At 46.4% G+C, this 21209-nt stretch overlaps 1 protein-coding gene across 4 annotated transcripts in view; it reads right to left on the bottom strand.

Moving 5' to 3' along the window:
* Positions 1-21209, bottom strand: part of FXR2 (FMR1 autosomal homolog 2) — a 395300-nt gene that overhangs the window by 142732 nt on the left and 231359 nt on the right. For all 4 annotated transcript variants that reach the window (XM_086946152.1, XM_086946153.1, XM_086946154.1 and 1 more), the window contains exons 8-9: positions 18758-18928; positions 9585-9663 (exon numbers count right to left, since the gene is read on the bottom strand). In XM_086946152.1, the coding sequence (XP_086802278.1) occupies positions 9585-9663; positions 18758-18928 (250 nt within the window). The remainder of the gene's footprint in view (positions 1-9584; positions 9664-18757; positions 18929-21209) is intronic.

Below are 21209 nucleotides of genomic sequence, written 5' to 3'. Positions count from 1 at the left end.
CTTTATCACAACCCCAAAGGACACCCCTGCACTCAAAGCAAATTTGCCTTACGGAGCTCAACCAACAGTGTCCCTACGTCTTCTAGAAACTCTACTTCCCTGGATAGCTGTAGGTTTTCTTTGTTAAGACTCCTAGCCTGAGCCTGCAGCCTTTGTTCAAAACCGTTCTCCTTCATTAAATAGCATTGGGCATTCAACGCTATGTTGGCACTCTGCACCCGGCCGCCCCATGCCGTTATAGATGTAGGTTTGGCGCTGCCTTATGGCCCCTCATGCTTACCTTAAGTCCAGGAGATCGACCCTTGAGACCGCTTTACTCACTTATCGTCAACGCATCTACAATCACCCCAGTCTCCATAGGTTAACATTGGGCGTTCAAACTCGACTATGACTTCTGCACCCGGTCGCCCCTGTGTCGCTGGTGGTGCAACTTTGGTCCCAACTTGAACCTTGCAAGGTGCTGACCTAAAACCCCAAAGATTGGATTTGCAAGTTATGCACTTGCCTGTGAAACTGCATTCTTGTTTTCTTCCCATAGGTTAACATTGCAATGCCTGAAAACTGCACTGTGTCCACTTTTTTAAAGTCTAGAAGTATTTTTCCTGAAAAACGTACTTACCTTTTTGCGAACATCTTGGTGTTAAAATAAATCTTGAAAAAAGCATTTTCTTTTAAAATTGGTGTGGATCTCTTTTGCGCTGTCATTTATTAATCAATGTGTGCATAACAAATGTCTTACACTCCTCTGTTAGACTTCTCGCCCACACTACCACAAACAAGAGCACTTTTGGGTTGACCTGCGCCTGTACACTCATGGTGGTATACCATAAACGGATCCAGCTTCCTACAAAGACATAAAAGAATCTGGAACAGAAGCTCAGAATTATTAGGATTTTAGTGCCTTCTCTGTTGCTCTTTTGAGAAGTAGAATTTCATGTTGCAGTTACCACAGGTGCAGATGGTGCTCTTTCCTGGGTGGATGATTGGGAGGTCATTCAGGGAATCTGTTCTGTATTGTGTGCTACATGGTTTGTGTAATAGGAACAGATCATGCAGGACAGCTAGGGTTGTTTGCAACACGAGATCCATAAGGAGCCATCCAGAAAAATAAATGGTGAAAAAGGGAGAAACTGGCTCCGAATCATCAAGAAAAGAAAAAAATCCCTAAAACAGATTTCAGTTCAAACGCATTATTTGAAAATTCATCGCAGACACTGCAAAAGGTGGCTCTCCTCAAGAATATGAGGCTCTCAACATCAAGGCAGATCTCAAAAAACACCTCAACATCAAGATGGAGGCCCTTGAAAGAGACTCATCCAAGTTATTCACCTAAAATTCCCTATCTGTGATATCAGTCATACACCCTCCTAGTCCCAAAGCCTAGTGCAAGGCATCCCTAGCCAAATTCATCACTTGCATGGCGAGGAGCATGCGAGGAAGACAACGTAAGTTACTGTGCTCCTCAATACAGGATTATCCCCCTTCCAAATCCCCAGAACGCATTTAAGAGAGACTGCATGGTGGCTCTGGAAATATGCTGAAATGAGGCGATACCTTGAGCGAAAGGAGAACAAAGACCTCAACCTCAGAAAGGAGTAGTTTCTGTCCAGTAACTCCAGTTCTGTAGTAGGAGTACCTCTGTTATAGTCATAATCTAGTGAATAGTCCCGCCCATGTGCGTGGACCCCTGATCAATCAAAAATCTCTTCAGTCGTCAAACCTTGCAGACCTGCACAGAGACTTAAGAGGGAATTTAAAGACAGATAATGCAGCCTATCCACAGGCTACACTGTCCAGTACTTCAACTAGAAATTCCACCAAAACCCACAAACAGCACAGCCTTTCCAGTGTTTTCCACAGAGAAAATCCTTCCCCTACCAGCAGAATCCTCTGGAATGATAGAGAAAGTGGTGGACAGACAAGCCCCATAGGCTGCCATTATGTGGCTCAGATCAGGATACTGTGCCTTTAAGAGAACCTTCCAGAACTCTCTCAGTATCCCAGAATGCACAGCAGGTCCCTTTTACTTTCAGTTCTTTTTGAAGGCATAACACGCCAGACCAGTAGCATTCCTTACATGAATATCTTTCTCCACCGGGGAGGAGGGCGGGCACTTATGACTATAACAGAGATACCCCTACTACAGAACTGGAGTTACAGGACAGAAACTACTCCTTCTGTAGTAGGGGATCTCTGTGTCTAGTCATATTCTAGTGAATAGAATGGCAAGCCCATCCCCACACCAAAGCGGCGTTTGAGAGAAGAGAAATAACACCACTACTGCGTGAACAGATTTTGCAGCGAAGCCTGCCCAACCTGAGCATCTGTCCTGGCATCAGTGTCCAAACAGTAATGCTTAGCAAAGGTATGGACCGACTTCCAAGTGGCCGCCTTGCAGATTTCTGCAATTGGAACATTACGCAGCAAAGTAGTCGTGGCAGCTTTGCCCCTGGTGGAATGAGCCTTCGGTTTACCCCCGAAGGTCTTATTAGCCTTTGGTAAATTGATACTTGTATAGCGCACTACTCACCCGCAAGGGTCTCAAGGCGCTTGTACGAATACCGCTGTGGAACCCATCCTGGCTTTCCCTGTGAGGCGTCCACTCCTGGGCACCCCCAAGGTGGAGGCCAGGCATCCTTAGCATTGTGGGGGCCGCAGAGTGGGACTCCATGATTGGAATAGGCACCGAGGCGAGAATTATCAGGTCCGTGGAATTTTGAGCCCAAGACCCGCCGAGGCGGGGAATTGAATCCTGGTCCCGGGCTAGACCTCTGCATCAGGGTCTGCCGCTCTAATCATTGAGCCACACTTCTCCAATTGTATACAGGACACAATCCACCTAAAGATGGACTGTTGAGGTAGCAAGACCGGTCCTGACTGATCCATAGTTGATAAACAATTGGTCTGACCTACGAATATCTTTGGTTTTATCCAGATAAAATTTCAACACCCGCCTAACATCCAGGGAATGCAGAGACCTATCCGCTGGAGACGAAGAATTCTGAAAAAACGTAGGTAAAGTTATAGTCAGGTTAACATGGAAATAAGAGATAACCTTTGGAAGAAATTTAGGGTGAGTACGCATAACAACCTTGGCAGCATGAAATACAGTACAAGGTTCTTGGCAACACAAAGCCTGAATTTCACTCACCCTAGGGGCCGATGTGATGGCCACGAAGAACGCCGCCTTCCGGGACAGGTGCTGCAACGAAGCCTTATGAATAGGTTCAAAAGGCTCCTTCATCAATCTGGATAGCACCACATTCAATTCCCACGAAAGCGAAGGAAGCCAGACAGGAGGGAACACTTTCTTCAAGCCTTCCAAAAAATCCTTGATCACAGGGATCTGGAAGAAGAAAGTCTGTGAAGGGCATTTCCTGTTGGCAGTCAGCGCAGCGAGATGAACCATAATGGAATGGAAATTAAGGCCAGACTGCGCCAAATGTAGAAGGTACGGAAGGATGACATCTTCCTTACATGTCATTGGATCATAGTTCTTGGACTTTCACCAGATGCAGAATCTCTTCCACTTGTAAGCATAAGAAGTCCTAGTGGAAGGTCGCTTAGCCTCCTTCTATATGTCCATACAATCTTCTGGTAGATTCAAATGACCATATTGCACTATCTCAGGAGCCATGTAGCCAAACTAAAGACGAGAGGTTGGGGTGCACCATCTGCCCCCCGAACTTCGTGAGAAGGTCCGGCCGGCACGGCAGCCGTATGTGAGGAAGGAGGGACCGGTGAAGCAGGTCCGTGAACCACTACTGCCTGGGCCATTCCGGGGCAATCAGGATCATCCACGCCCTGGACTGGGACAGTTTGATGAGCACCGCCGGAATCAGGGGAATAGGTGGAAAAGTGTACAGAAAGCTGTTCGACCAGTTGATCCATAGCGCATTCCCCAGCGTCCCCTGCTGGTAGTACCTGGAGGCGAAGTTTCAGCATTTGCTGTTTTCGGCGGTGGCAAACTGATCTACGTCTGGAGTCCCCCACCTTGCGAAGACTTCTCCTAGTTCTTCGTCGTTTATGACCCATTCGTGGTTTTCCTGAATCAGTCTGCTCAGTGCGTCCGCCTGAACATTCTGCACACCTGGTAGATGGGTAGCTGTTATTGTCAGTCCTCTGGCTAGAAGCCAGCGCCAGATCGCCTGTGCCTCCTGCGACAGAGCGTGCGATCTCGAGCCCCCCTGCTTGTTGAGGTAGTACATCGTGGTCGTATTGTCCGTCTGTACAAGCAGAGAGTTGATCTGAAAGGACGGATGAAAGGCCTTCAGTGCCAAGTGAACAGCTCTGAGTTCCAGGAAATTGATGTGGTACGTGGACCCTCGGGGACCACCTTCCTTGTATCTGTAAGTCTCCGGAGTGCGCCCCCAGCCGTGGAGAGACGCATCCGTCACGATAGTATTTGTGGGAATGTCCTTGTGGAAGGAAACCCCTCTGAGGAGATTCTCCGCTGAACACCACCACTTCAGAGACTGAAGAGCATGCAGAGACAGTCTTATCTCGTCGTCCTAAGACCCTTTCTACGATCCCACTGATCCTCCAAGCACTCCTGCAATGGTCTCATGTGCAGCCGAGCGTGTGGCGTGAGGAAGATACAAGAGGCCATCGACCCCAGTAGAGAAGACACCGTCATCACTGTTGTAGATGGAGTGGTCATAAGAGCCTGAGCCTTCCAAAGGAGTGATAACCGTCTCTCCTCCGAAAGAGACACGCTTTCTGACAGCGTATTGATGGAGGCTCCCAGGTACTGTATGCACTGGACCGGAGTCGGGACAGACTTGAAAATATTGATGTGCAACCCCAGCTTGTTCAAGAGAACACACGTCTTCCGGAAGTGCGCTTGAGCTTCAGAGAAGGAGGAGGCCTTGATCAACCAATCATCCAGATACGGGTAGACAAACACCTTGCTCTTCCTCAGGTGTGCAGCTACCACTGCCATGCACTTCGAGAACGTTCTGGGCGCAGACTTCAGCCCGAATGGCAGTACTGTGTACTGATAATGATTGGTGTAGACTTGGAATCGCAGGAACTTCCTGTGTTTGTGTGCAATGGGCACATGGAGGTAAGCATCCTGTAGGTCTATAGCGCACAGCCAGTCTCCCCGTTGCAGCTGAGGATAAATCTGATGCAACGTCAGCATGCGAAATTTCTCTCTGCGAATCCACTTGTTTGCTTGTCGCAAATCCAGAATGGGCCTGAACTCGTCCTTGTCCTTCTTGCGAACCAGAAAGAACCGCGAGTACAGACCTCTTCCCTTTGAGACAGAGGTACGTCTTCTATCGCCCTTTTCCTTAACAGGGTATCGGCCTCCGCCTGCAGCTCGCGCAGTTGAAACTGAGCTGACCGGTGGAATCGATGGAGGCGGGCTGGTGAACCGAAGACTGTACCCATTGCTAACAATATTCAGCACCCACTTGTCCTGAGTAATTTTTCTCCACTCTGCCAGAAAAAATTGAACGCTTCCCCCCACTGGAGTGGGTAACGGATGCAGGGGAAGTAACCGCTCAGGGCCTAGACCCGGCCGGGCCTTTGTTCGCCGTTGCAGACTGCTGGCCGCCCCTGCCCTTCCGGCGCTTCTGAAAGGGCCTCCGGAACTGCTGCTGCTGTTGTTGCTGCTGTCCCGAAGCCTGTCCTCGCCCTCTGCCCTGCGCTCCGAACCGTCTCTGGAACGGGCGGTAGGTCTTCTCCTTGGGCTTCGCCAACCCGACAGCCATCAGGGTCTCGGCCTCCGCTTTCATGCGGGTCATTTCATCATCTGCATGCTTGCCAAACAGGGTTTCCCCTGAGAAAGGCAGGTTGGCCACCCGCTGTTGAGCCTCTGGCTTGAGAGATGTAAGGTGAAGCCAAGCGTGGTGCCGTGGGTTGATACCATGGCAGTACCCATGCGCCGCCAGAAGAGACATCAGCAGCCGCACTGATGAGTTCATTAGACACCAACATCCCCTCATTCAGGATCTCCTGAAAGTCCTCCCTATTCTCCCGAGGAAGGAGTTCCACAAATTGCTGGAGGGACTCCCATAGGGCTCGATCATATCGCCCTAGCAAAGCCCCGGCACTGGCCGCCTTCATTGTGGTAGAAGCTGTCCCACAGACCTTCCTGCCAGCCGAGTCAATCCAGCGGCTCTCCTTATCAGGAGGCACCGTAGATGACGGGGTGGTGGTGTGCTGCTTCCTAGACGCTGTCACTATGACAGAGTCCGGTGTAGGATCCATCCTAATAAAGGCCGGGTCAGTCTCAGGAGCACGGTATTTCTTGAGAAGCCTGGAGGAGGCCGCCTTCGTTACTGCCGGATTGAGAAACAACTCCTCGGCAGGTCCCACCAATCCCGGTACTAGAGGCAGCAAAGGCCGAGACAGGTGCTTTTTATGCAGCGTCTCAAAAATCACAGACGTCGTGGGCGTAGGCACCGTCACTGTAATGCCCAACTTAGGCGCACCCTTCAGTAGAACATCTTGAAAGGAGAGGATGTCGTCTACGGGCGACACCCTCGTCCCCGGGGATTCCGACGAGGTCGGCGAGTATTCCCTGGTCCCAGAAGAGTGCGTGCGGGATCTTGATCTGCGCCTCCTGTGTCGTCATGACCTTGTCGACGACCGGTGGTGACTCAGCGATCTGCCCCTCCTGTCGGAGCGAGAACATGACCTCTGCGGACGCTCCACAGGTCTCACCGGAGCAGGGGACTTCGGACGCTCCACAGGCCTCACCGGAGCGGGCAACTTCGGACGTTCCACAGGGCTAACAGGAGCAGGCGACTGCGGCCTGAACGCGGTTGAGGGGTTCCCTTAGGAGGCGTCGGGTACAGAGGCAGCGGAGGAAGTGGAGGCAGGGTGGGAGTCCGCAGGGTAGGGCCCATAGGCAATGGAGGAGGAGTAGGCGTCCTCAGTTTAGGAGGTGTATATACCTCTGAGAACACAGAGCCCTGTGACTCCCCTTTCTTCTTGGGTGGCGGTGAGGGTGAGGCAGAGCCTGTCGGAGCACGCCGCCGGTGAGTCCCAGCGGACCCAGAGGAACTCCTGGCACCAGAACTCCTTCTGCGCTTCTTTGGCGTCGAAGAACGCCGCCTCGACGGCGACAGTCGTTCCCTCGACGTCGTACGCCCTCGCCTCGACGATGAACGTCCTCGCCGACGAACGCCCTCGCCGGCGAACGCCTCCGTCTCGACGGCGAACGCCTCCGTCTCGACGGCGAACGCCTCCTGTACGACGAACGTCTCCTCGACGCCGAACGCCTGCGAGACTTCGACGTCAAGGATCACCTGACGACGACCTCCTCTTCTTCGGCGACGGCGAAGTCGACGGCGAGCGCCGACGCCGGGCCGCCTGTCGACGTCTCGATGACGAAGAGATCGTCCACGGCGGTCTGTTCAGGTCCCTTGATGCCAAACGTAGACGTCGCCTCGACCCAGAGCCGTGGCGAGACTGGGAACAGACTGTAGTCATCCCTCTCAACGCCGTAGTCTGTGCAATCGACGCCAGCGGAGAACGGGGACGTTTGCTGGTCTTCCTGCCCTTGGGGAGCCCCCCAGAGGCCTCAGCATGTGTAGACCCAGACCCACCTTGTGCCTTCAGTCTTCTCTCTTCCAGGCCTTGAAGCCTGATCTTCATTCTTTCCCTCAGGGTCCTGCTGGTAAAGGACTAGCAAATGTCGCATTCCTCAGGGGCATGAGATGAGGGAAGGCAGAGGATACACACCTCAAGAGGGTCTGACTTGGCCTTTTTCCTCGAGCACTCTGGGCATTTGTCAAACAATGCAGGCATTGTGACAAACTAAAGAGTGCTGAAAAACACACACCAGGAAGAAATCGCCAAAGTACTTCAAATAAAGAACTCAAAACACTTGAAAAGTGAAAAAATCTGTAAAGACACCCTAAAAAGGGAGAGCTCAATGCTCCAGGGTCCTGCTTGCAGGAGCCGGAAAAACGACCTGAAAGTAAAAGGGACCTGCTGTGCATTCTGGGATACTGAGAGAGTTCTGGGAGGTTCTCTTAAAGGCACAGTATCCTGTTCTGAGCCACATAATGGCAGCCTATGGGGCTTGTCTGTCCACCACTTTCTCTATCATTCCACAGGCTTCTGCTGGTAGGGGAAGGATTTTCTCTGTGGAAAACACTGGACAGGCTCTGCTGTTTGTGGGTTTTTGGTGGAATTTCTAGTTGAAGTACTGGACAGTGTAGCCTGTGGATAGGCTGCATTATCTGTCTTTTAATTCTCTCTTAAGTGTCTGTGCAGGTCTGCAAGGTTTGACGACTTAAGAGATTATTTTTGATTGCTCCGGGGTCCACGCACATGGGCGGGACTATTCTCTAGATTATGACTATACACAGAGATCCCCTACTACAGAAAAGCTATTCCTCCCAAACAAGTGCATCACTTGGAACAAAAAATAAAATAAAAATTTCAGTCAAAAAAGAAGCCTTGTGTTCGGTGAAACTTCAACAGGTTATAAAACTCCCACTACATAGTTCCTGAAAGTATAAGGGTAGAGTGTCAATTTTGTCCATAGTCTGCATTAGGGACTCCATTTTCCCTTTCTGTTTTTGCTTTTTATTTCAACATAATTGTCCGATAGTGGTTTATCAATCAAATGTAATGTACATTTGATGTACTTCATTTTCTAACATTTTTATTTACAAAAAACTGAACCACTGTTAAATCATACAGGCATGTTTTAATTTCTTTCACGTAAACAATGTTATAAAAAGGGTTGAGGAAACTGCATGTGCATTTTGCTATTCCTGATTACCTTGGCTATGAAACAGAATCCTATGACTTACAATATTTAGACTCATGGATGGTATGTATAATGAGATGGGTGGAACTTATGGATTTCATCAAGGGGCAGTTTGTATTTGGGTAACAGCATGAGCAGTGAGCACCAGTTCCTGCTTATTTTTTCTGTTTGCACCAGCAAAGGAATATTTACATAAAATCTAAAGTGCCTTATTTTAATAATTTAGTTTAATTGAGTGCGTCTGTGTGGTTGTGCAATATGCACCTACACACACATACTAATAAAGACAAAATATATTGCCGACCATAAGCTTGTTTCTGTTCGACATTGCATTCCAGTAAAAATAGGTTTGACAAATTTGTTGTGAAATCCTGCACATTCAATGAGATAGTCTCCTGTTTGTGAAGATGAGAGCAATTTCCACCCTGTGGAACTCAGCAGGTACATCCAACTTATCTTAAGCAATGTCACCCTCCTACAGCTCCCCTCCAACAGCTCTAAAAGGTAATAAATCAAGAATTCACCCACAACATTATCCACCAGGCACCTGCTGGCGTTTTTACCAGATTTCTTGAGAAGAGATTAAAGCACCAGTCTTACACTACAATTAAAAGGTGAGAAAGTACATTGCAGCCCCCACTAAGGGCATATTTATGCAATTAACCAGGCAAACTAAGGCCAGCGTTATCCAATCTGAAGAGCCCCAGTTTTCTGCTTATACTTCAGGTGGCAAATCGCCTGCACACAAACTCTAAACATTTTGACATCAGCACTATAATTTGTAAAATAAAGAGTATTCACTGCTGCAGCACCCTCCAGTGTGACCATTAATCTTTGCTGTGGCACTTACCAACAAGACTGCGTGGCACTGAAGTGGAATCTTCTGAAAACTCCAGGTAGCCGCGGGCTTGCTTCACAGCTTCCGGACTCTGATAGGAAGGCAAATTTGAAAATCACACAGCATCTTCTACTTGACAGATAGTGTTATGTTGCTTACCAACTATACAGCAATAAAGAACATTGCTTTCTCTGTGTGTCGTCCCCTGTGGCATTTATATTAAAATTTGGGACAAGCACCTCTGATCATAGGTGGCTATGCAGAAGGGGGGAGGCTAAGCTAATAACGATTCAAACATTTCCATCTTTTTCTCTCTTTTAATAACTGAGAAGATAGCAGGAGAGAAGAGATTCTATGACTAGGAATAATAGAATAATAGTTCGACAAACATACTGGGTTAAAATTACTCTCTAGTCAATTGCTTTGGTAGAAAGCCTCAAAAGCAAACCACCTGCAGAATATGTCTGGCCATGGTCACCATACATACTTCTCCATCAGATAAATGTCTGGAAAATATCACTGAAGCTCTAACTCTAATGGAGCATGCTCTCCGCAGGGTGGGTCTATACCATGTAGGAAATAGTGTTAGATGAAGGATGTAAACCAAGTGGCAAGTGTGATTTTAAACACCATATGGCCAGGATAACTATCGCCAAAGTCTTAAAGTATTAATCTGTCGAATGCTGAACCCCGGTTCTCGCCACATACACTTTAGGCGTGCACAATGTCAGACCAGAGCAGCATTTCCTCAGTAAAGGCGTCATGTGGCAAAGAAAAGGTAAGGCAGAGAAAACTTTCACCAACTTGAAGACAAAAGAAAAAGGGTGGGTGGTTATTTACTTAATCATTCATACCATGCCACAAACATACACGGTACACTACAGTAATAACCTTTCTTAAATCTAGGCTATGGAAATTAATAGGTCTAGGGCCAAGTGGGGACCCATGATGACCGAGTGACTAATGGGGTACCGGACGTCCAATAAATAAGTGAACCCTCTTTTAAGAAAGGTTATTGTGAAATATTTTGCTGGTCAAATTAATTATGTTCAGGATACAGGCGGCTAACCTGAGAGATTAGAGGTAAGGATGAGTCACTTGTCCGCACTTTCTGTGGAGTAATCCTGGGACTGGTTTGAGTTGAATGTAATTGTCTCAGCCACAAAGCATTTATCAGAATAATCGTGAACGGCTCTGGTTTCATTTTGTTGGGTGTTCATGGAATTAAAGGTACTGGTGGTAAGGCGTACGCTAATATGCTGCCCAAGACATCTGAAGAGCCTTTCCCCATAATCCCTTGTGAGGGAACATGCACGCACAGTGTAGACACTTTTTGTTCGCCAGAGTAGCAAACAGATCCAGAGAAAGTGTTACCCATTTGCTTAAGATATTTAGAAGTTGAGTTATGTTATGTTAATAACATTTATTAGGCGCAACAGCTGCCCCAGCAAAGGGGCGTCCTGGCGCCTGATCATATGCAACAACACAACAGATCATAGCTGACAGAGGGGGGTATTAGCCTACAGGGATGAACAAGTGGGTTTTGATGGCCCTTCTAAAAAGGGTCAGGCTGTTGAGGGCCCGAATGTGAACAGGAAGGGAATTCCATAAATCTGCCGCCAGCACGCGGAAGGAACGTCCTCCCATCCTGCTAAGCCTGAACCTAGGCTTGTTCGCCCGATACTGGGCTTCGGATCTAAGGGATCGCGAAGGGACATAAGAAGAGATAAGACCTGTCAGGGCCGGAGGTGAAGAGTCTGACAATTCCCACTCGTGGCAATCTTTCATGGACCAGCTTAATTCATCCAGCCACTGGTTTTCCTTGTGCCCTGAACATGTTCTGCTGTCATGTAAATTGTGTTTTGGAGACACTAGCTCCATATGTCCTGCACTAATCTGGATAGAGGGCAGGATCTTGTTCCACCTTGCTTGTTTAAATAGAACATTGTGGTAGTGTTTGTATCAAGGCTTGCGAACTCTGTACTTTCTGTAGGTAAGCTCTGAGCCCCAAGGCTACTGTCTTCAGTACTAGGAGACTGAAAAGTGTCTTTTCTTCATTTGACCATTTTCAGTTTACTTCCAGATCTTAAAGGTGTGCTCCCCATCCTTCCATCAAGGCATCCGTTGTCATGACGTAACCTGGAGTCTTGATTAAGAACGTTGACCCTACTGCAATGTTTTCTTCCTTCATCCACCAGTGCATCGCGCACTATTTCTGCCGTTATAAGGACAACATCGCCAAATGACCTGGTGTCCTGCGTCCATTGCCTGTCGAGTTTTTCCTGTAGTAGTCTCATGCATAAACTGCAGTTCAGGATGAGAGGAATGCATGATATTTCCAGAAACAATTTGAATTGCCTTACTGAAGTGTGCCTTTATCTTGACAGGATAGACCCCAATGTCATTATTTTTGCAACCCTCTCGCTTGTTGGGTATACTTTACTAATCGTTGTGTTCATTACTGCCCCCAGAAAAGTGATCGTTGTGTCTAGAGTTATACAAGATTTCTCTTTGTTTATGTGGAGGTCCAGGTTGGCGAAGAGTAGAAGGCATGTCAATTTAGCACCCATTGCAGCTTTGTGAGAATTTGCTTTTATCATCAAAACATCCAGGTAAGAAAATGGTTGTTTTTTCTCAGGTAGGCGGTTCTCTGTGACATGCATTTGGTAAAAATTCGAGCTGACTTTAGGCCAAATGGTAGAACCCTGAATCAGTAGTGCCTTCCGGCCAACGCAAATCGGAGATATCTCCTGTGCTTTACATGTATGGTGATATAGAACCAGGCATCTAGAGGTCATGTGGGCTTTTTATTCAGCAACTGAGTGATGTTGTGCAGGAAATCATTCTGAATGATTCTTTTTTGAGGTACTTGTTGAGCTGCGTCAAGACCAACACCTGTTTCCATTTTCCATTTTTTTTAGCAGAAAGATGTTGTAGTAGAAACCTCAGAGTCGGCAGTTTTGTGGGACTTCTACTGGTCTCTTCAAAATCAGACATCTAATTTCCCCTCTTAACAGTTTAAGATGCTGGTGTGTCCCTACAGGTGGATGGTATGGAGGTTTCTGGATATATTTTAGGGTGTCCATACTTTATGATGTCCAAGACCAACCTGTCGGAAGAGCTGGATTTTCAATTTTGGTAGCAACTGTCGAGAGCGTCTCTGAAATCCAAGGGAGTTGGAGGTATTGAGGTGACTAGAGTCACTTTCCTGTCACTGTCTTCTGGAAGACTCCTGACCTTTTCCTGCTGCTGCAGCTCGTTTACCTGGCTGCCTGGAGAAATTTGTGGTTTGTGAATGTCTATTCTCTTGCAGACGATATTCCTGTGGCTGCTGATACGGCTGGTATCTATTTGGTTGGTACCCTCCACAAAATAAATATTGTCATATTCCTCGATCACCTTTAAAGGATGCAAACCTCTTTGTAAGTCTGGATGGATTTTAAGGCATCACCCTTGTAGGACATGTCCATAATTTTATATTACACTTTCGGCCTGAAAGATTTTGCCTCAAGCCATCTTTGCCGTCTCAAGGCCGCTGCTCCAGCCCTCTGTCTGAAGTCGGGATGGGCTACATCCATCGCTATCTCTATCATCTCTGAGGATGTCCGTCCCCCTAGTGGAAGGATAGCACTAGCTTCCGGTCTTACCATCTGGTAAGGGGTCTAGAACTTGAGATAAGTCTGACCACATCTGGCAGTCGTACCTGCACAGTATGGCTAGGGCATTAGACGCTTGCCACCATGGCAGATAAACACTTCTCTATATTGTCAAATCTCCTACCCTCCTTATACGGAGGAGCTGAACTGGATTCTTGGGCCTTTTTTTAGCTACCTGCACCACGAGTCAGGTTTTGGACGACCGATCAAGCAGGCTGAAGAGCTCTCAAGAGCCTTGTATTATTTTTGTTTTTTAACCTAGCCTCGGTGGTATTACTGCGATCACGATAGCTGGGATTTCCATGACTAAGTCCTTCGGTCCAAATGTATTCAACAACCGGTATAGATCTTATTTTTTTTTCTTTTCACTCTTTAAAATATTTCAAGAAGCACTCCGCTTGTTGGACAGAGATCGAGAGATAACATTGCTTGGCCACTGTATATGGAATCCTCCAAAATCGTCATGAGGTGAGCTAGCACCTGGGTGTGTTGGTGGTGCATCGGCTAGGGCTCTCGACCTGGGGATCTGGGTTAGAGTCTGGGTAACGACGCCAAAACCTCCTGTGATTCTGGGCAAATCACTTAATCTCCCCGAGCCTAAAAATGAATGTGTCCCCTCATGTAACATAACTGGTGCTATGTAAAGCGCTCTGATACCAGATTCGGTTGGGGTCTAGTTTGCGCTATATAAAACTCAGCAAAAAAAAAAAATTAGGGATTACATAATCATCACATTCACTTTTAGTGGCAGTTGCCAGATCCTGTTGTACTTCGCCCTCTTCGGGCTGGTCATCTTCATTCTCAGCGCAGTCATCGTAAATGGCGATAAACTCTAAATTGTCTTGGCTGGGGAATGACCATGCTGAAACAGCAAGGTTGTCTTATGTAATAACGGTTCAGTTTGTGGCACACCAGCTTTCACGTGTTTTGAGGGTATTGCTTCCTTGCTGGGAAGCCTAATAGCTCTGCAACATTAAGCGTAGATCAGTCACTAAAGATATAAGGACATGCATCACAGGTTCTGTGATGATTGTACATCTATGGTGTCATCATAGAGATAACATTTGAGAGATTCCTTGTACATGCTCCCTAAGCCTTTTAATCTTTCCTTAAATGAAAAGTCACCTTGCAGATGTTTAGACTGTTGTTCACCCTCATCATCTGATTCCTGGCATTTGACATGCAGTTCCGATGGATGTGTGGCGTCTCCAAAAAGTCCTTCATCTTCTCCCATGTCCCCCATTTTCCAGAAGGCGGCCTGGTGGCAATGGTGAAACCTTGCTAGGCAAGTTTAGCTCTGGCCTAAGAACAGAATCGGCAATGCCCCCCGACGGTGACACAGATGAGGAAAAAAGGCTTTGGCAGTGTCATCTTTCGTGGGAGTGGCGTAAACGCTAACAGGATGGCCAACGTCGAGAACCTTGCCATCGACTAAGACCTCGTCGATACTACTATTACCACTGACGTAGGCGTAGACAACATAAGTGTAGCTGTCGTCGGCGCAACCATCTTTGTCATCGATGAGGCTTTCATCAGTCTCGCTGACTGTTTAGTTAGCGACTTGCTTGATTTTTCTGAGGCAGTGCCAATGCCCACTCAAAAGGTGTTGAAGGCTTGGATTCTTATATCTTTTGACTTATTATTCCCTGAGGAGCTGGGGAAGTGACCTTTACTAATGCTGGCTTCTGTTTATTCCTTGTTTTGTATGTCTTTTTAGGCAGGTCAGGTAAGTCCTTACCGGATTTCTCTTTTTATGACTTCTTCATCTTAGGGCGGGACTCTTTATCTCCAGAGTTTGATACATTTAGCTTTTGAAGCCATAACAGTCTTGCCTCTCGATCTTTGAGAATTTTCACTGAAAATGTTTTGCAATATTTACAGTCCTTGGAATTGCGGTGCAGGTAGTACAGTCACTCCACATGAGGTCTTCAGAGAAGAGACTCATCTTCCCACAGGTCTTACATGGGAGTACAAACCCTTTTTTAAACTCTGACATGCTGGCCATATTGGTCAGAGAACTAGGACAGTTCTGAATAAAATAAAGTTCACCTGGAAGTCTCAAGTTGATAAATACAAGCTCTAAAGAGATGAAACTGAGCATAGGTCAGGGAGACCACCTACTCACAACATGCAGTAAGAAATCTAATGTATGAAACCACTCAGCAGTAGAAATGGGGTGCAAGCTCCCCTCTGATTGACTGAACGTTGGTTGTGCTCAAAACGATGTGGCTTGCTACATACCCTTTTGGGAAATTTAATTACAGTCCACGTCTATGTAATATCTTACTATTAGTTTAATTCCCTGGGACTCCCACCTCAACAATGGGGAAGAATCAAGCGTGTAAATCTATGAAAGACTCAATACTGGAGAACATTTCTTTCTTTTGCAAACATCGTCAAAACAGATGTGATAAGCAAGCAATAAATGCCGGGTCTGGTGACTCAGTAGACTAATGCGTTCAGTACAGGGGCCTGTGCTCGACATCATGGTCACAGGTTCAAATCCAGATTGGTCCATTCAGTACCATTGAATTGGGTAACAAACATTTGTTATTCAGCGCCAAGATACCTCCAGGTGAGCATGCGCTTTACAAATACACAGTATGTTAAATGAACTACTTGGTAATTAAATTAATACAAACATCTCTTTTATGGATCCCTTCAACAGATTGAATGTTGCAGTGGCCTTATGCATTCTACATATTTTTTTTATTTTTTATAAAAACAGACCCACATTAAATTGGTATGATGACAGGGGTGGAGAGTAGATGAGGAAATGTACCAGATTCCTTTGGAATATGCAATGGGGTGTAGCAATGAGGATCAGACACAATTTATAGACAGCAACTTTACATGTACAGGACTCCATGTAAGGTGCAGACAGACACCCAAACCATTTTTTCTTCTCTGAATGGAGCACCACTGAGGGGTGATGTTAAGTTTAACATCCACTCCAATCAAGTGCTTGGCCCTTAAGAATAGTTGGTCAACCTAATGAGTGAAAAGTGGGTCCTGGAGAAATGCAGTCTCAATCCTAGTCTTTAATTTTTCTTCATCTTGTGAGGAGAATGCAAGCACATTCATCCAGAGTCTATCTCGAGGATCACATTTTGATGGAGGCAGCTAGATACCTATGCATAACTAATTAGACCAGAGCTTCTTAACCTGTGGCCCGCAGACCCTTGGGGTTCTGCAGCACTTACTCTGCATGTCTGTGACCAATCTAAACTCCTTCACGTTTTTATCGCCCCCCAAGCTCAGGCACTATGCTATGAAAGAAGCATGCTTACGAATAGAGGGTGTGGTTCTCTTTTTTCAAGGCACGCTATTCTGTGTGACCCAGCCCAACACACCTGCACTGACTCGTAGAACAAGCGAAACAGACAGTTCCACAGTCCTAAATAGAGGCCCTGGTTGATGTGCTCAGATATTCGTGGTGCTACTCTCATATTACTGTAATAGAGCTCACAAGAGCAGCAATAGGACTGAATTAGATCTGGGCTCATTAAAGAGAGGCATTCTCTGTGGCCATACTTAAACTAGGTGACACATAGCGCGGAGGCTGGAGAATTAAAACATTCCAATCGCTCTTTGGCTGTATTTTGTAGCTGCACAGGGATTGGACATGTTTAGGAATTTCTGTTTGGTGGTGGGCATGCCCCTTTCAACCTTGCCCAGCTCGCAGCAATGCCACCAACGGTACTGTGCAGAGGAGCTGTCCTGTGTTGCCACTTGTCCCCTGATGAGCACATGTGCTGGCTTTACCAAAGGGTAGCCTTTCAAGGCTGCACTGAAGTTTCTTGAAGTAAGCAGCAGCCTCATTTGAACTAAGATTACATTTCCTTCAAATACATTTTTTTTTCCATACACTACTTAGCTGCATAAACAATAGATGTGGTTATTCTGTTTGTCCTACTTAGTTATTGTTAATTACCCTCTCTCATTTATTCAGTGATGTAGTTTGTCCAAACATATTCGCTTCTGTGTGTAGCAGAGTAATCGTTCTACATGCTGGTGCTAATGTTGCATGTTAATGGTGCTGCCAAACATATACATCGCTATGGGCTTAAATCTGGCAACAGCTCTCCATGCGCATTATAGGCCCAGTGACTAGGTGCTCTGCCAGACGGTCAGAGTTAAAGCCTACGAGCACACCTACATTCTCCAAAGTCTGTTCATGGACAGGAAGGCTCTCACCAACGCAGTATAAAATTTCCAAGTCACCTACTTTAAATCAAAAATGTGTTTAACTAAATAGAGTTACTTTATGTGCACTGCTTTATTATGGGCCCAGGTGGAACTCCCTGTCGCCTGCAGGCTATATACGGACTGTATAGAAGGTTTCAACCCACTGAGGTTTGTCGACAAGGTGTCTTTATTTCATTGTACAAATTTATATCAACAAATTAAAGTACTGATGGTTAAAAAAAAGCATGTTGTGAACAGATCTTGCAAAACATAATTGGGAAAAAACTGGCACAGCAACCAGGATAGATCAGTTGCTTTAATCATCACTGCCTTTTGGGGCAAGCAGGCCATGGGCTGGAGCCCCCACAAAACTCTTCTATGCTTCCAAATTGTCTAAGTGGAGGACAATCAATTTGGAGAATGTAAGGCCTGTCGGGAACAGAACAAAGAAGTGAAGTGAAGTTAAGGGGTTTTGTAGAGCGCGACTGCTGCCCGAAGGCGTCCAAGCGCTAATGAAGGAAAAGAAAAGATTCTGAGGGTGGGAGGGAGCAGGGGAATTAGTTTCTAAATAGGAGTGTTTTGAGTTCTTTGCGGAAGTGTAGAAGGGTAGGCTTGGCTCTGAGTGAGAAGGGGAGCGAGTTCCAGAGTCTGGCAGCGTTCAGAGAGAAGGACCTGCCTCCTGCTCTAGCTTTTTTGATTCTGGGGACTACGGCAAAAAGTGCATTCGTGGAGCGCGGGATTTTTCCAGGGCAGTAAGGGGAGAGAAGTGAGTGGTTAATTTCTGGGCTTGCTCTGTGGAATGCTTGATATGATATGCAGAGCGCCTTGAATTTTATTCTCTCTCTGACTGGGAGCCAGTGAAGAGCTCTGATTCCTGCCTTGACTGACTCAAGTACTAGGATATTATTCATCAAAAAAAAATTGATACTGCTTTTTGGTATTTAATTTTTCAATGTTTTAAAAGTCCATGAGCATGTGACCTGTGCTTTGCTGCATAACCTGTTTAGCTTGTTGCTGCTTCCTCTGATTGAGTTCAAGTCATATAAAAGGCTTAGGGGTCCCCGGCTTCCCAATATTGATTCAGTGGGAGTCCTCAGAAGTTAAAAGGTTAGGAACCACAGATATATTCTTACATGAACCTCTTCACAAAATGCCCCTAAACCCTCAACATATGATGATTCAACTCTTCCTTATAATACTCCGGTTATTAACTCCTTTTCTACCGTTTTATTCAACCATTGAGATGAAACAGCAATACAATAAAATCCAGTCACCACTTTTCTGTTATTTTTTAGACCATTCCCACCCCCTCCACACACACACACACACACACACAGCCACCTCTCCATAGATCCTGAACGTGCAGGTCTCTTCATCCAGCTCAATGGCCGTCACTCCGGGCACCTTCCGTGCCTGTTGGATGTTCACCCCATGAGTTCCGATGGCAAGCCCCATTAGGTCCTCTCGTACTGTGAACTCTTCTTGGAAGGCTGCAGCCAGCTGTTTACTGGTCTGGAGGAAATAAAAATCAAGCAATGTGGCAAAACCGGGCAATAATTCACAAAAGACCAAACTATTTTTAGTGCATGGTTAGGAAAATGTCTACACGTGCTACAGTTACCAGAAGAGTTGGAGATTAACACTAAGGATAAGTTACTTACCTGTAATCCTAGTTCTCTTCCAGGGGTATCCTCATCAAAGTCATAAGCACTGAATATTCCCGCCCATGTGCGGGACCCCGGAAACAATATAAAAATATATATGTATAAAACACATATATCTCGCTCCACATATATGTATGTACATATATCATTTTTCTCACATCAATGCAGCCCCAAACTGAGGCTAAACAATGCAAACACATATACATGAACTGCAATTAGTAAGGAATCAAAAAAACACATTAGGTCAATAAATCCTTGAACTTTGTGTTTTAATGAGTCAAACCAATCATAAATTCTGAAAATTGCTTATAAATAGACATTGTTAGCCCTCAGGCTGCATTGCAAAACAATATCATAGAAAATGAAACCATTTTCACAAAAACTGGCACCGTGCCTTTAAGGCAGCCATGACCCCAGGCTTCCCATCATGCCTCAGGGGTGACAGTTAGGTCAGTTGTTCTTTGCATAACCCTGAAGACAGGGCTCAACCACAAGATTGAAAACAAAACAGTACCAAATCTCATTTACCTGGGGAGGCGGGTGGGTTGCTTATGACTTTGATGAGGATACCCCTGGAAGAGAACTAGGATTACAGGTAAGTAACTTATCCTTCTCTTCCAGGGGATCCTCATCAATAGTCATAAGCACTGAATAGAATAGCAAGCCCATCAACCACCTGCAGGTAAATGAGAAGTACATGACCCAATCAAACATAACAGCCAAAAGAAAACTCTAGCTGTTAAACAGATTTCTCAGGGAGGCCTGGCCCACCTGGGTATCTGCTCTCGTGTCAGAATCTAGACAGTAATGTCTGGTAAATGTATGGACAGACCTCCAGGTCGCCGCTTTACAAATCTCAGACATGGGCACATCCTGCAGGTAAGCCGCCGTGGCTGCTCTACCTCTAGTAGAATGCGCCTTAGGGGAACCCCCTAATGTCTTCTGTGCCAATTGGTAAGCAAGCTTGATACACGAAACGATCCACCTGGAGATAGAACGTTTCGAGGCTGCATGACCAGTCCTGATCGAACCGTAGTTAACAAACAATTGATCAGAATGTCGAATAGACTTGGACCTGTCCAGATAGAACTTTAAAACCCTTTTCAGGTCCAGAGAGTGTAACGCCCTCTCAGCTGGAGTAGAGGGATTAGGAAAGAAAGTGGGTAAAGAGATAGACTGATTGACATGAAAATCTGATACCACTTTAGGCAGGAAAGAAGGATGCGTTCTAAGCACCACTCTGTTCAGATGAAAAACCGTATACGGTTCTTTAGTACATAGGGCCTGAATTTCGCTCACCCTACGGGCTGACGTAATCGCTATCAAAAAAGCTGTTTTCCAGGAAATATGCTGTAAAGAAGCTTTATGAATAGGTTCAAAAGGAGAACCCATCAATTTTGATAGGACTAAGTTCAGTTCCCAAGGCGGAGCAGGAGGCCGAACAGGAGGGTACACTTTTTTAAGACCCTGCAGGAAATCTTTTCCTGCAGGAAGCTGAAAAAAAGAAGTTTGTGAAGGTGATCGCCTATAAGCTGTAATAGCGGCTAAATGCACCTTAATGGAGTTAAACTTCAAACCTGCTTTAGTCAGGTACAGCAAGTATGGGAGAACTGCTTCTTCCTGACTTTTCACCGGATTGTGACCATTCTGCATGCACCACATATAGAATCTCTTCCACTTGCAAGCATACGAATGTCTAGTGGAAGGGCGTCGTGCTTCTTTCAGAATGGACATGCAGTCCTGTGGCAGCCCTAGATGTCCGTACTGTATGACCTCAGGAGCCATGCTGCCAAGTTCAGTGACGGAAGGTTGGGATGGTGAATCCTTCCGTTCATCTTCGACAACAGGTCCTGCCTGCATGGAAGCCTCTTGTGAGGAGACACTGATAGGTGAAGTAGGTCTGTGTACCACCATTGTCTCGGCCAGTCGGGGGCAATCAGGATCATCGTTGTGCACGAGTGGTTCAGCTTGCTCACCACCTTCGGAATGAGCGGAAGGGGTGGGAAGGCGTACACAAACTGCCCCGACCAGTCCATTAACAGAGCATTCCCTCTCGTTCCTGGTCGATAGAACCTGGAGGCGAAGCTTGGGCATTTGGTGTTTTCGTCGTCTGCGAAGAGATCTATTGA

Source organism: Lissotriton vulgaris, chromosome 12, assembly GCF_964263255.1.
Source record: "Lissotriton vulgaris chromosome 12, aLisVul1.2, whole genome shotgun sequence".
Taxonomy (NCBI): Eukaryota; Metazoa; Chordata; class Amphibia; order Caudata; family Salamandridae; genus Lissotriton; species Lissotriton vulgaris.
This window is presented reverse-complemented; position numbering and strand designations above follow the sequence as displayed.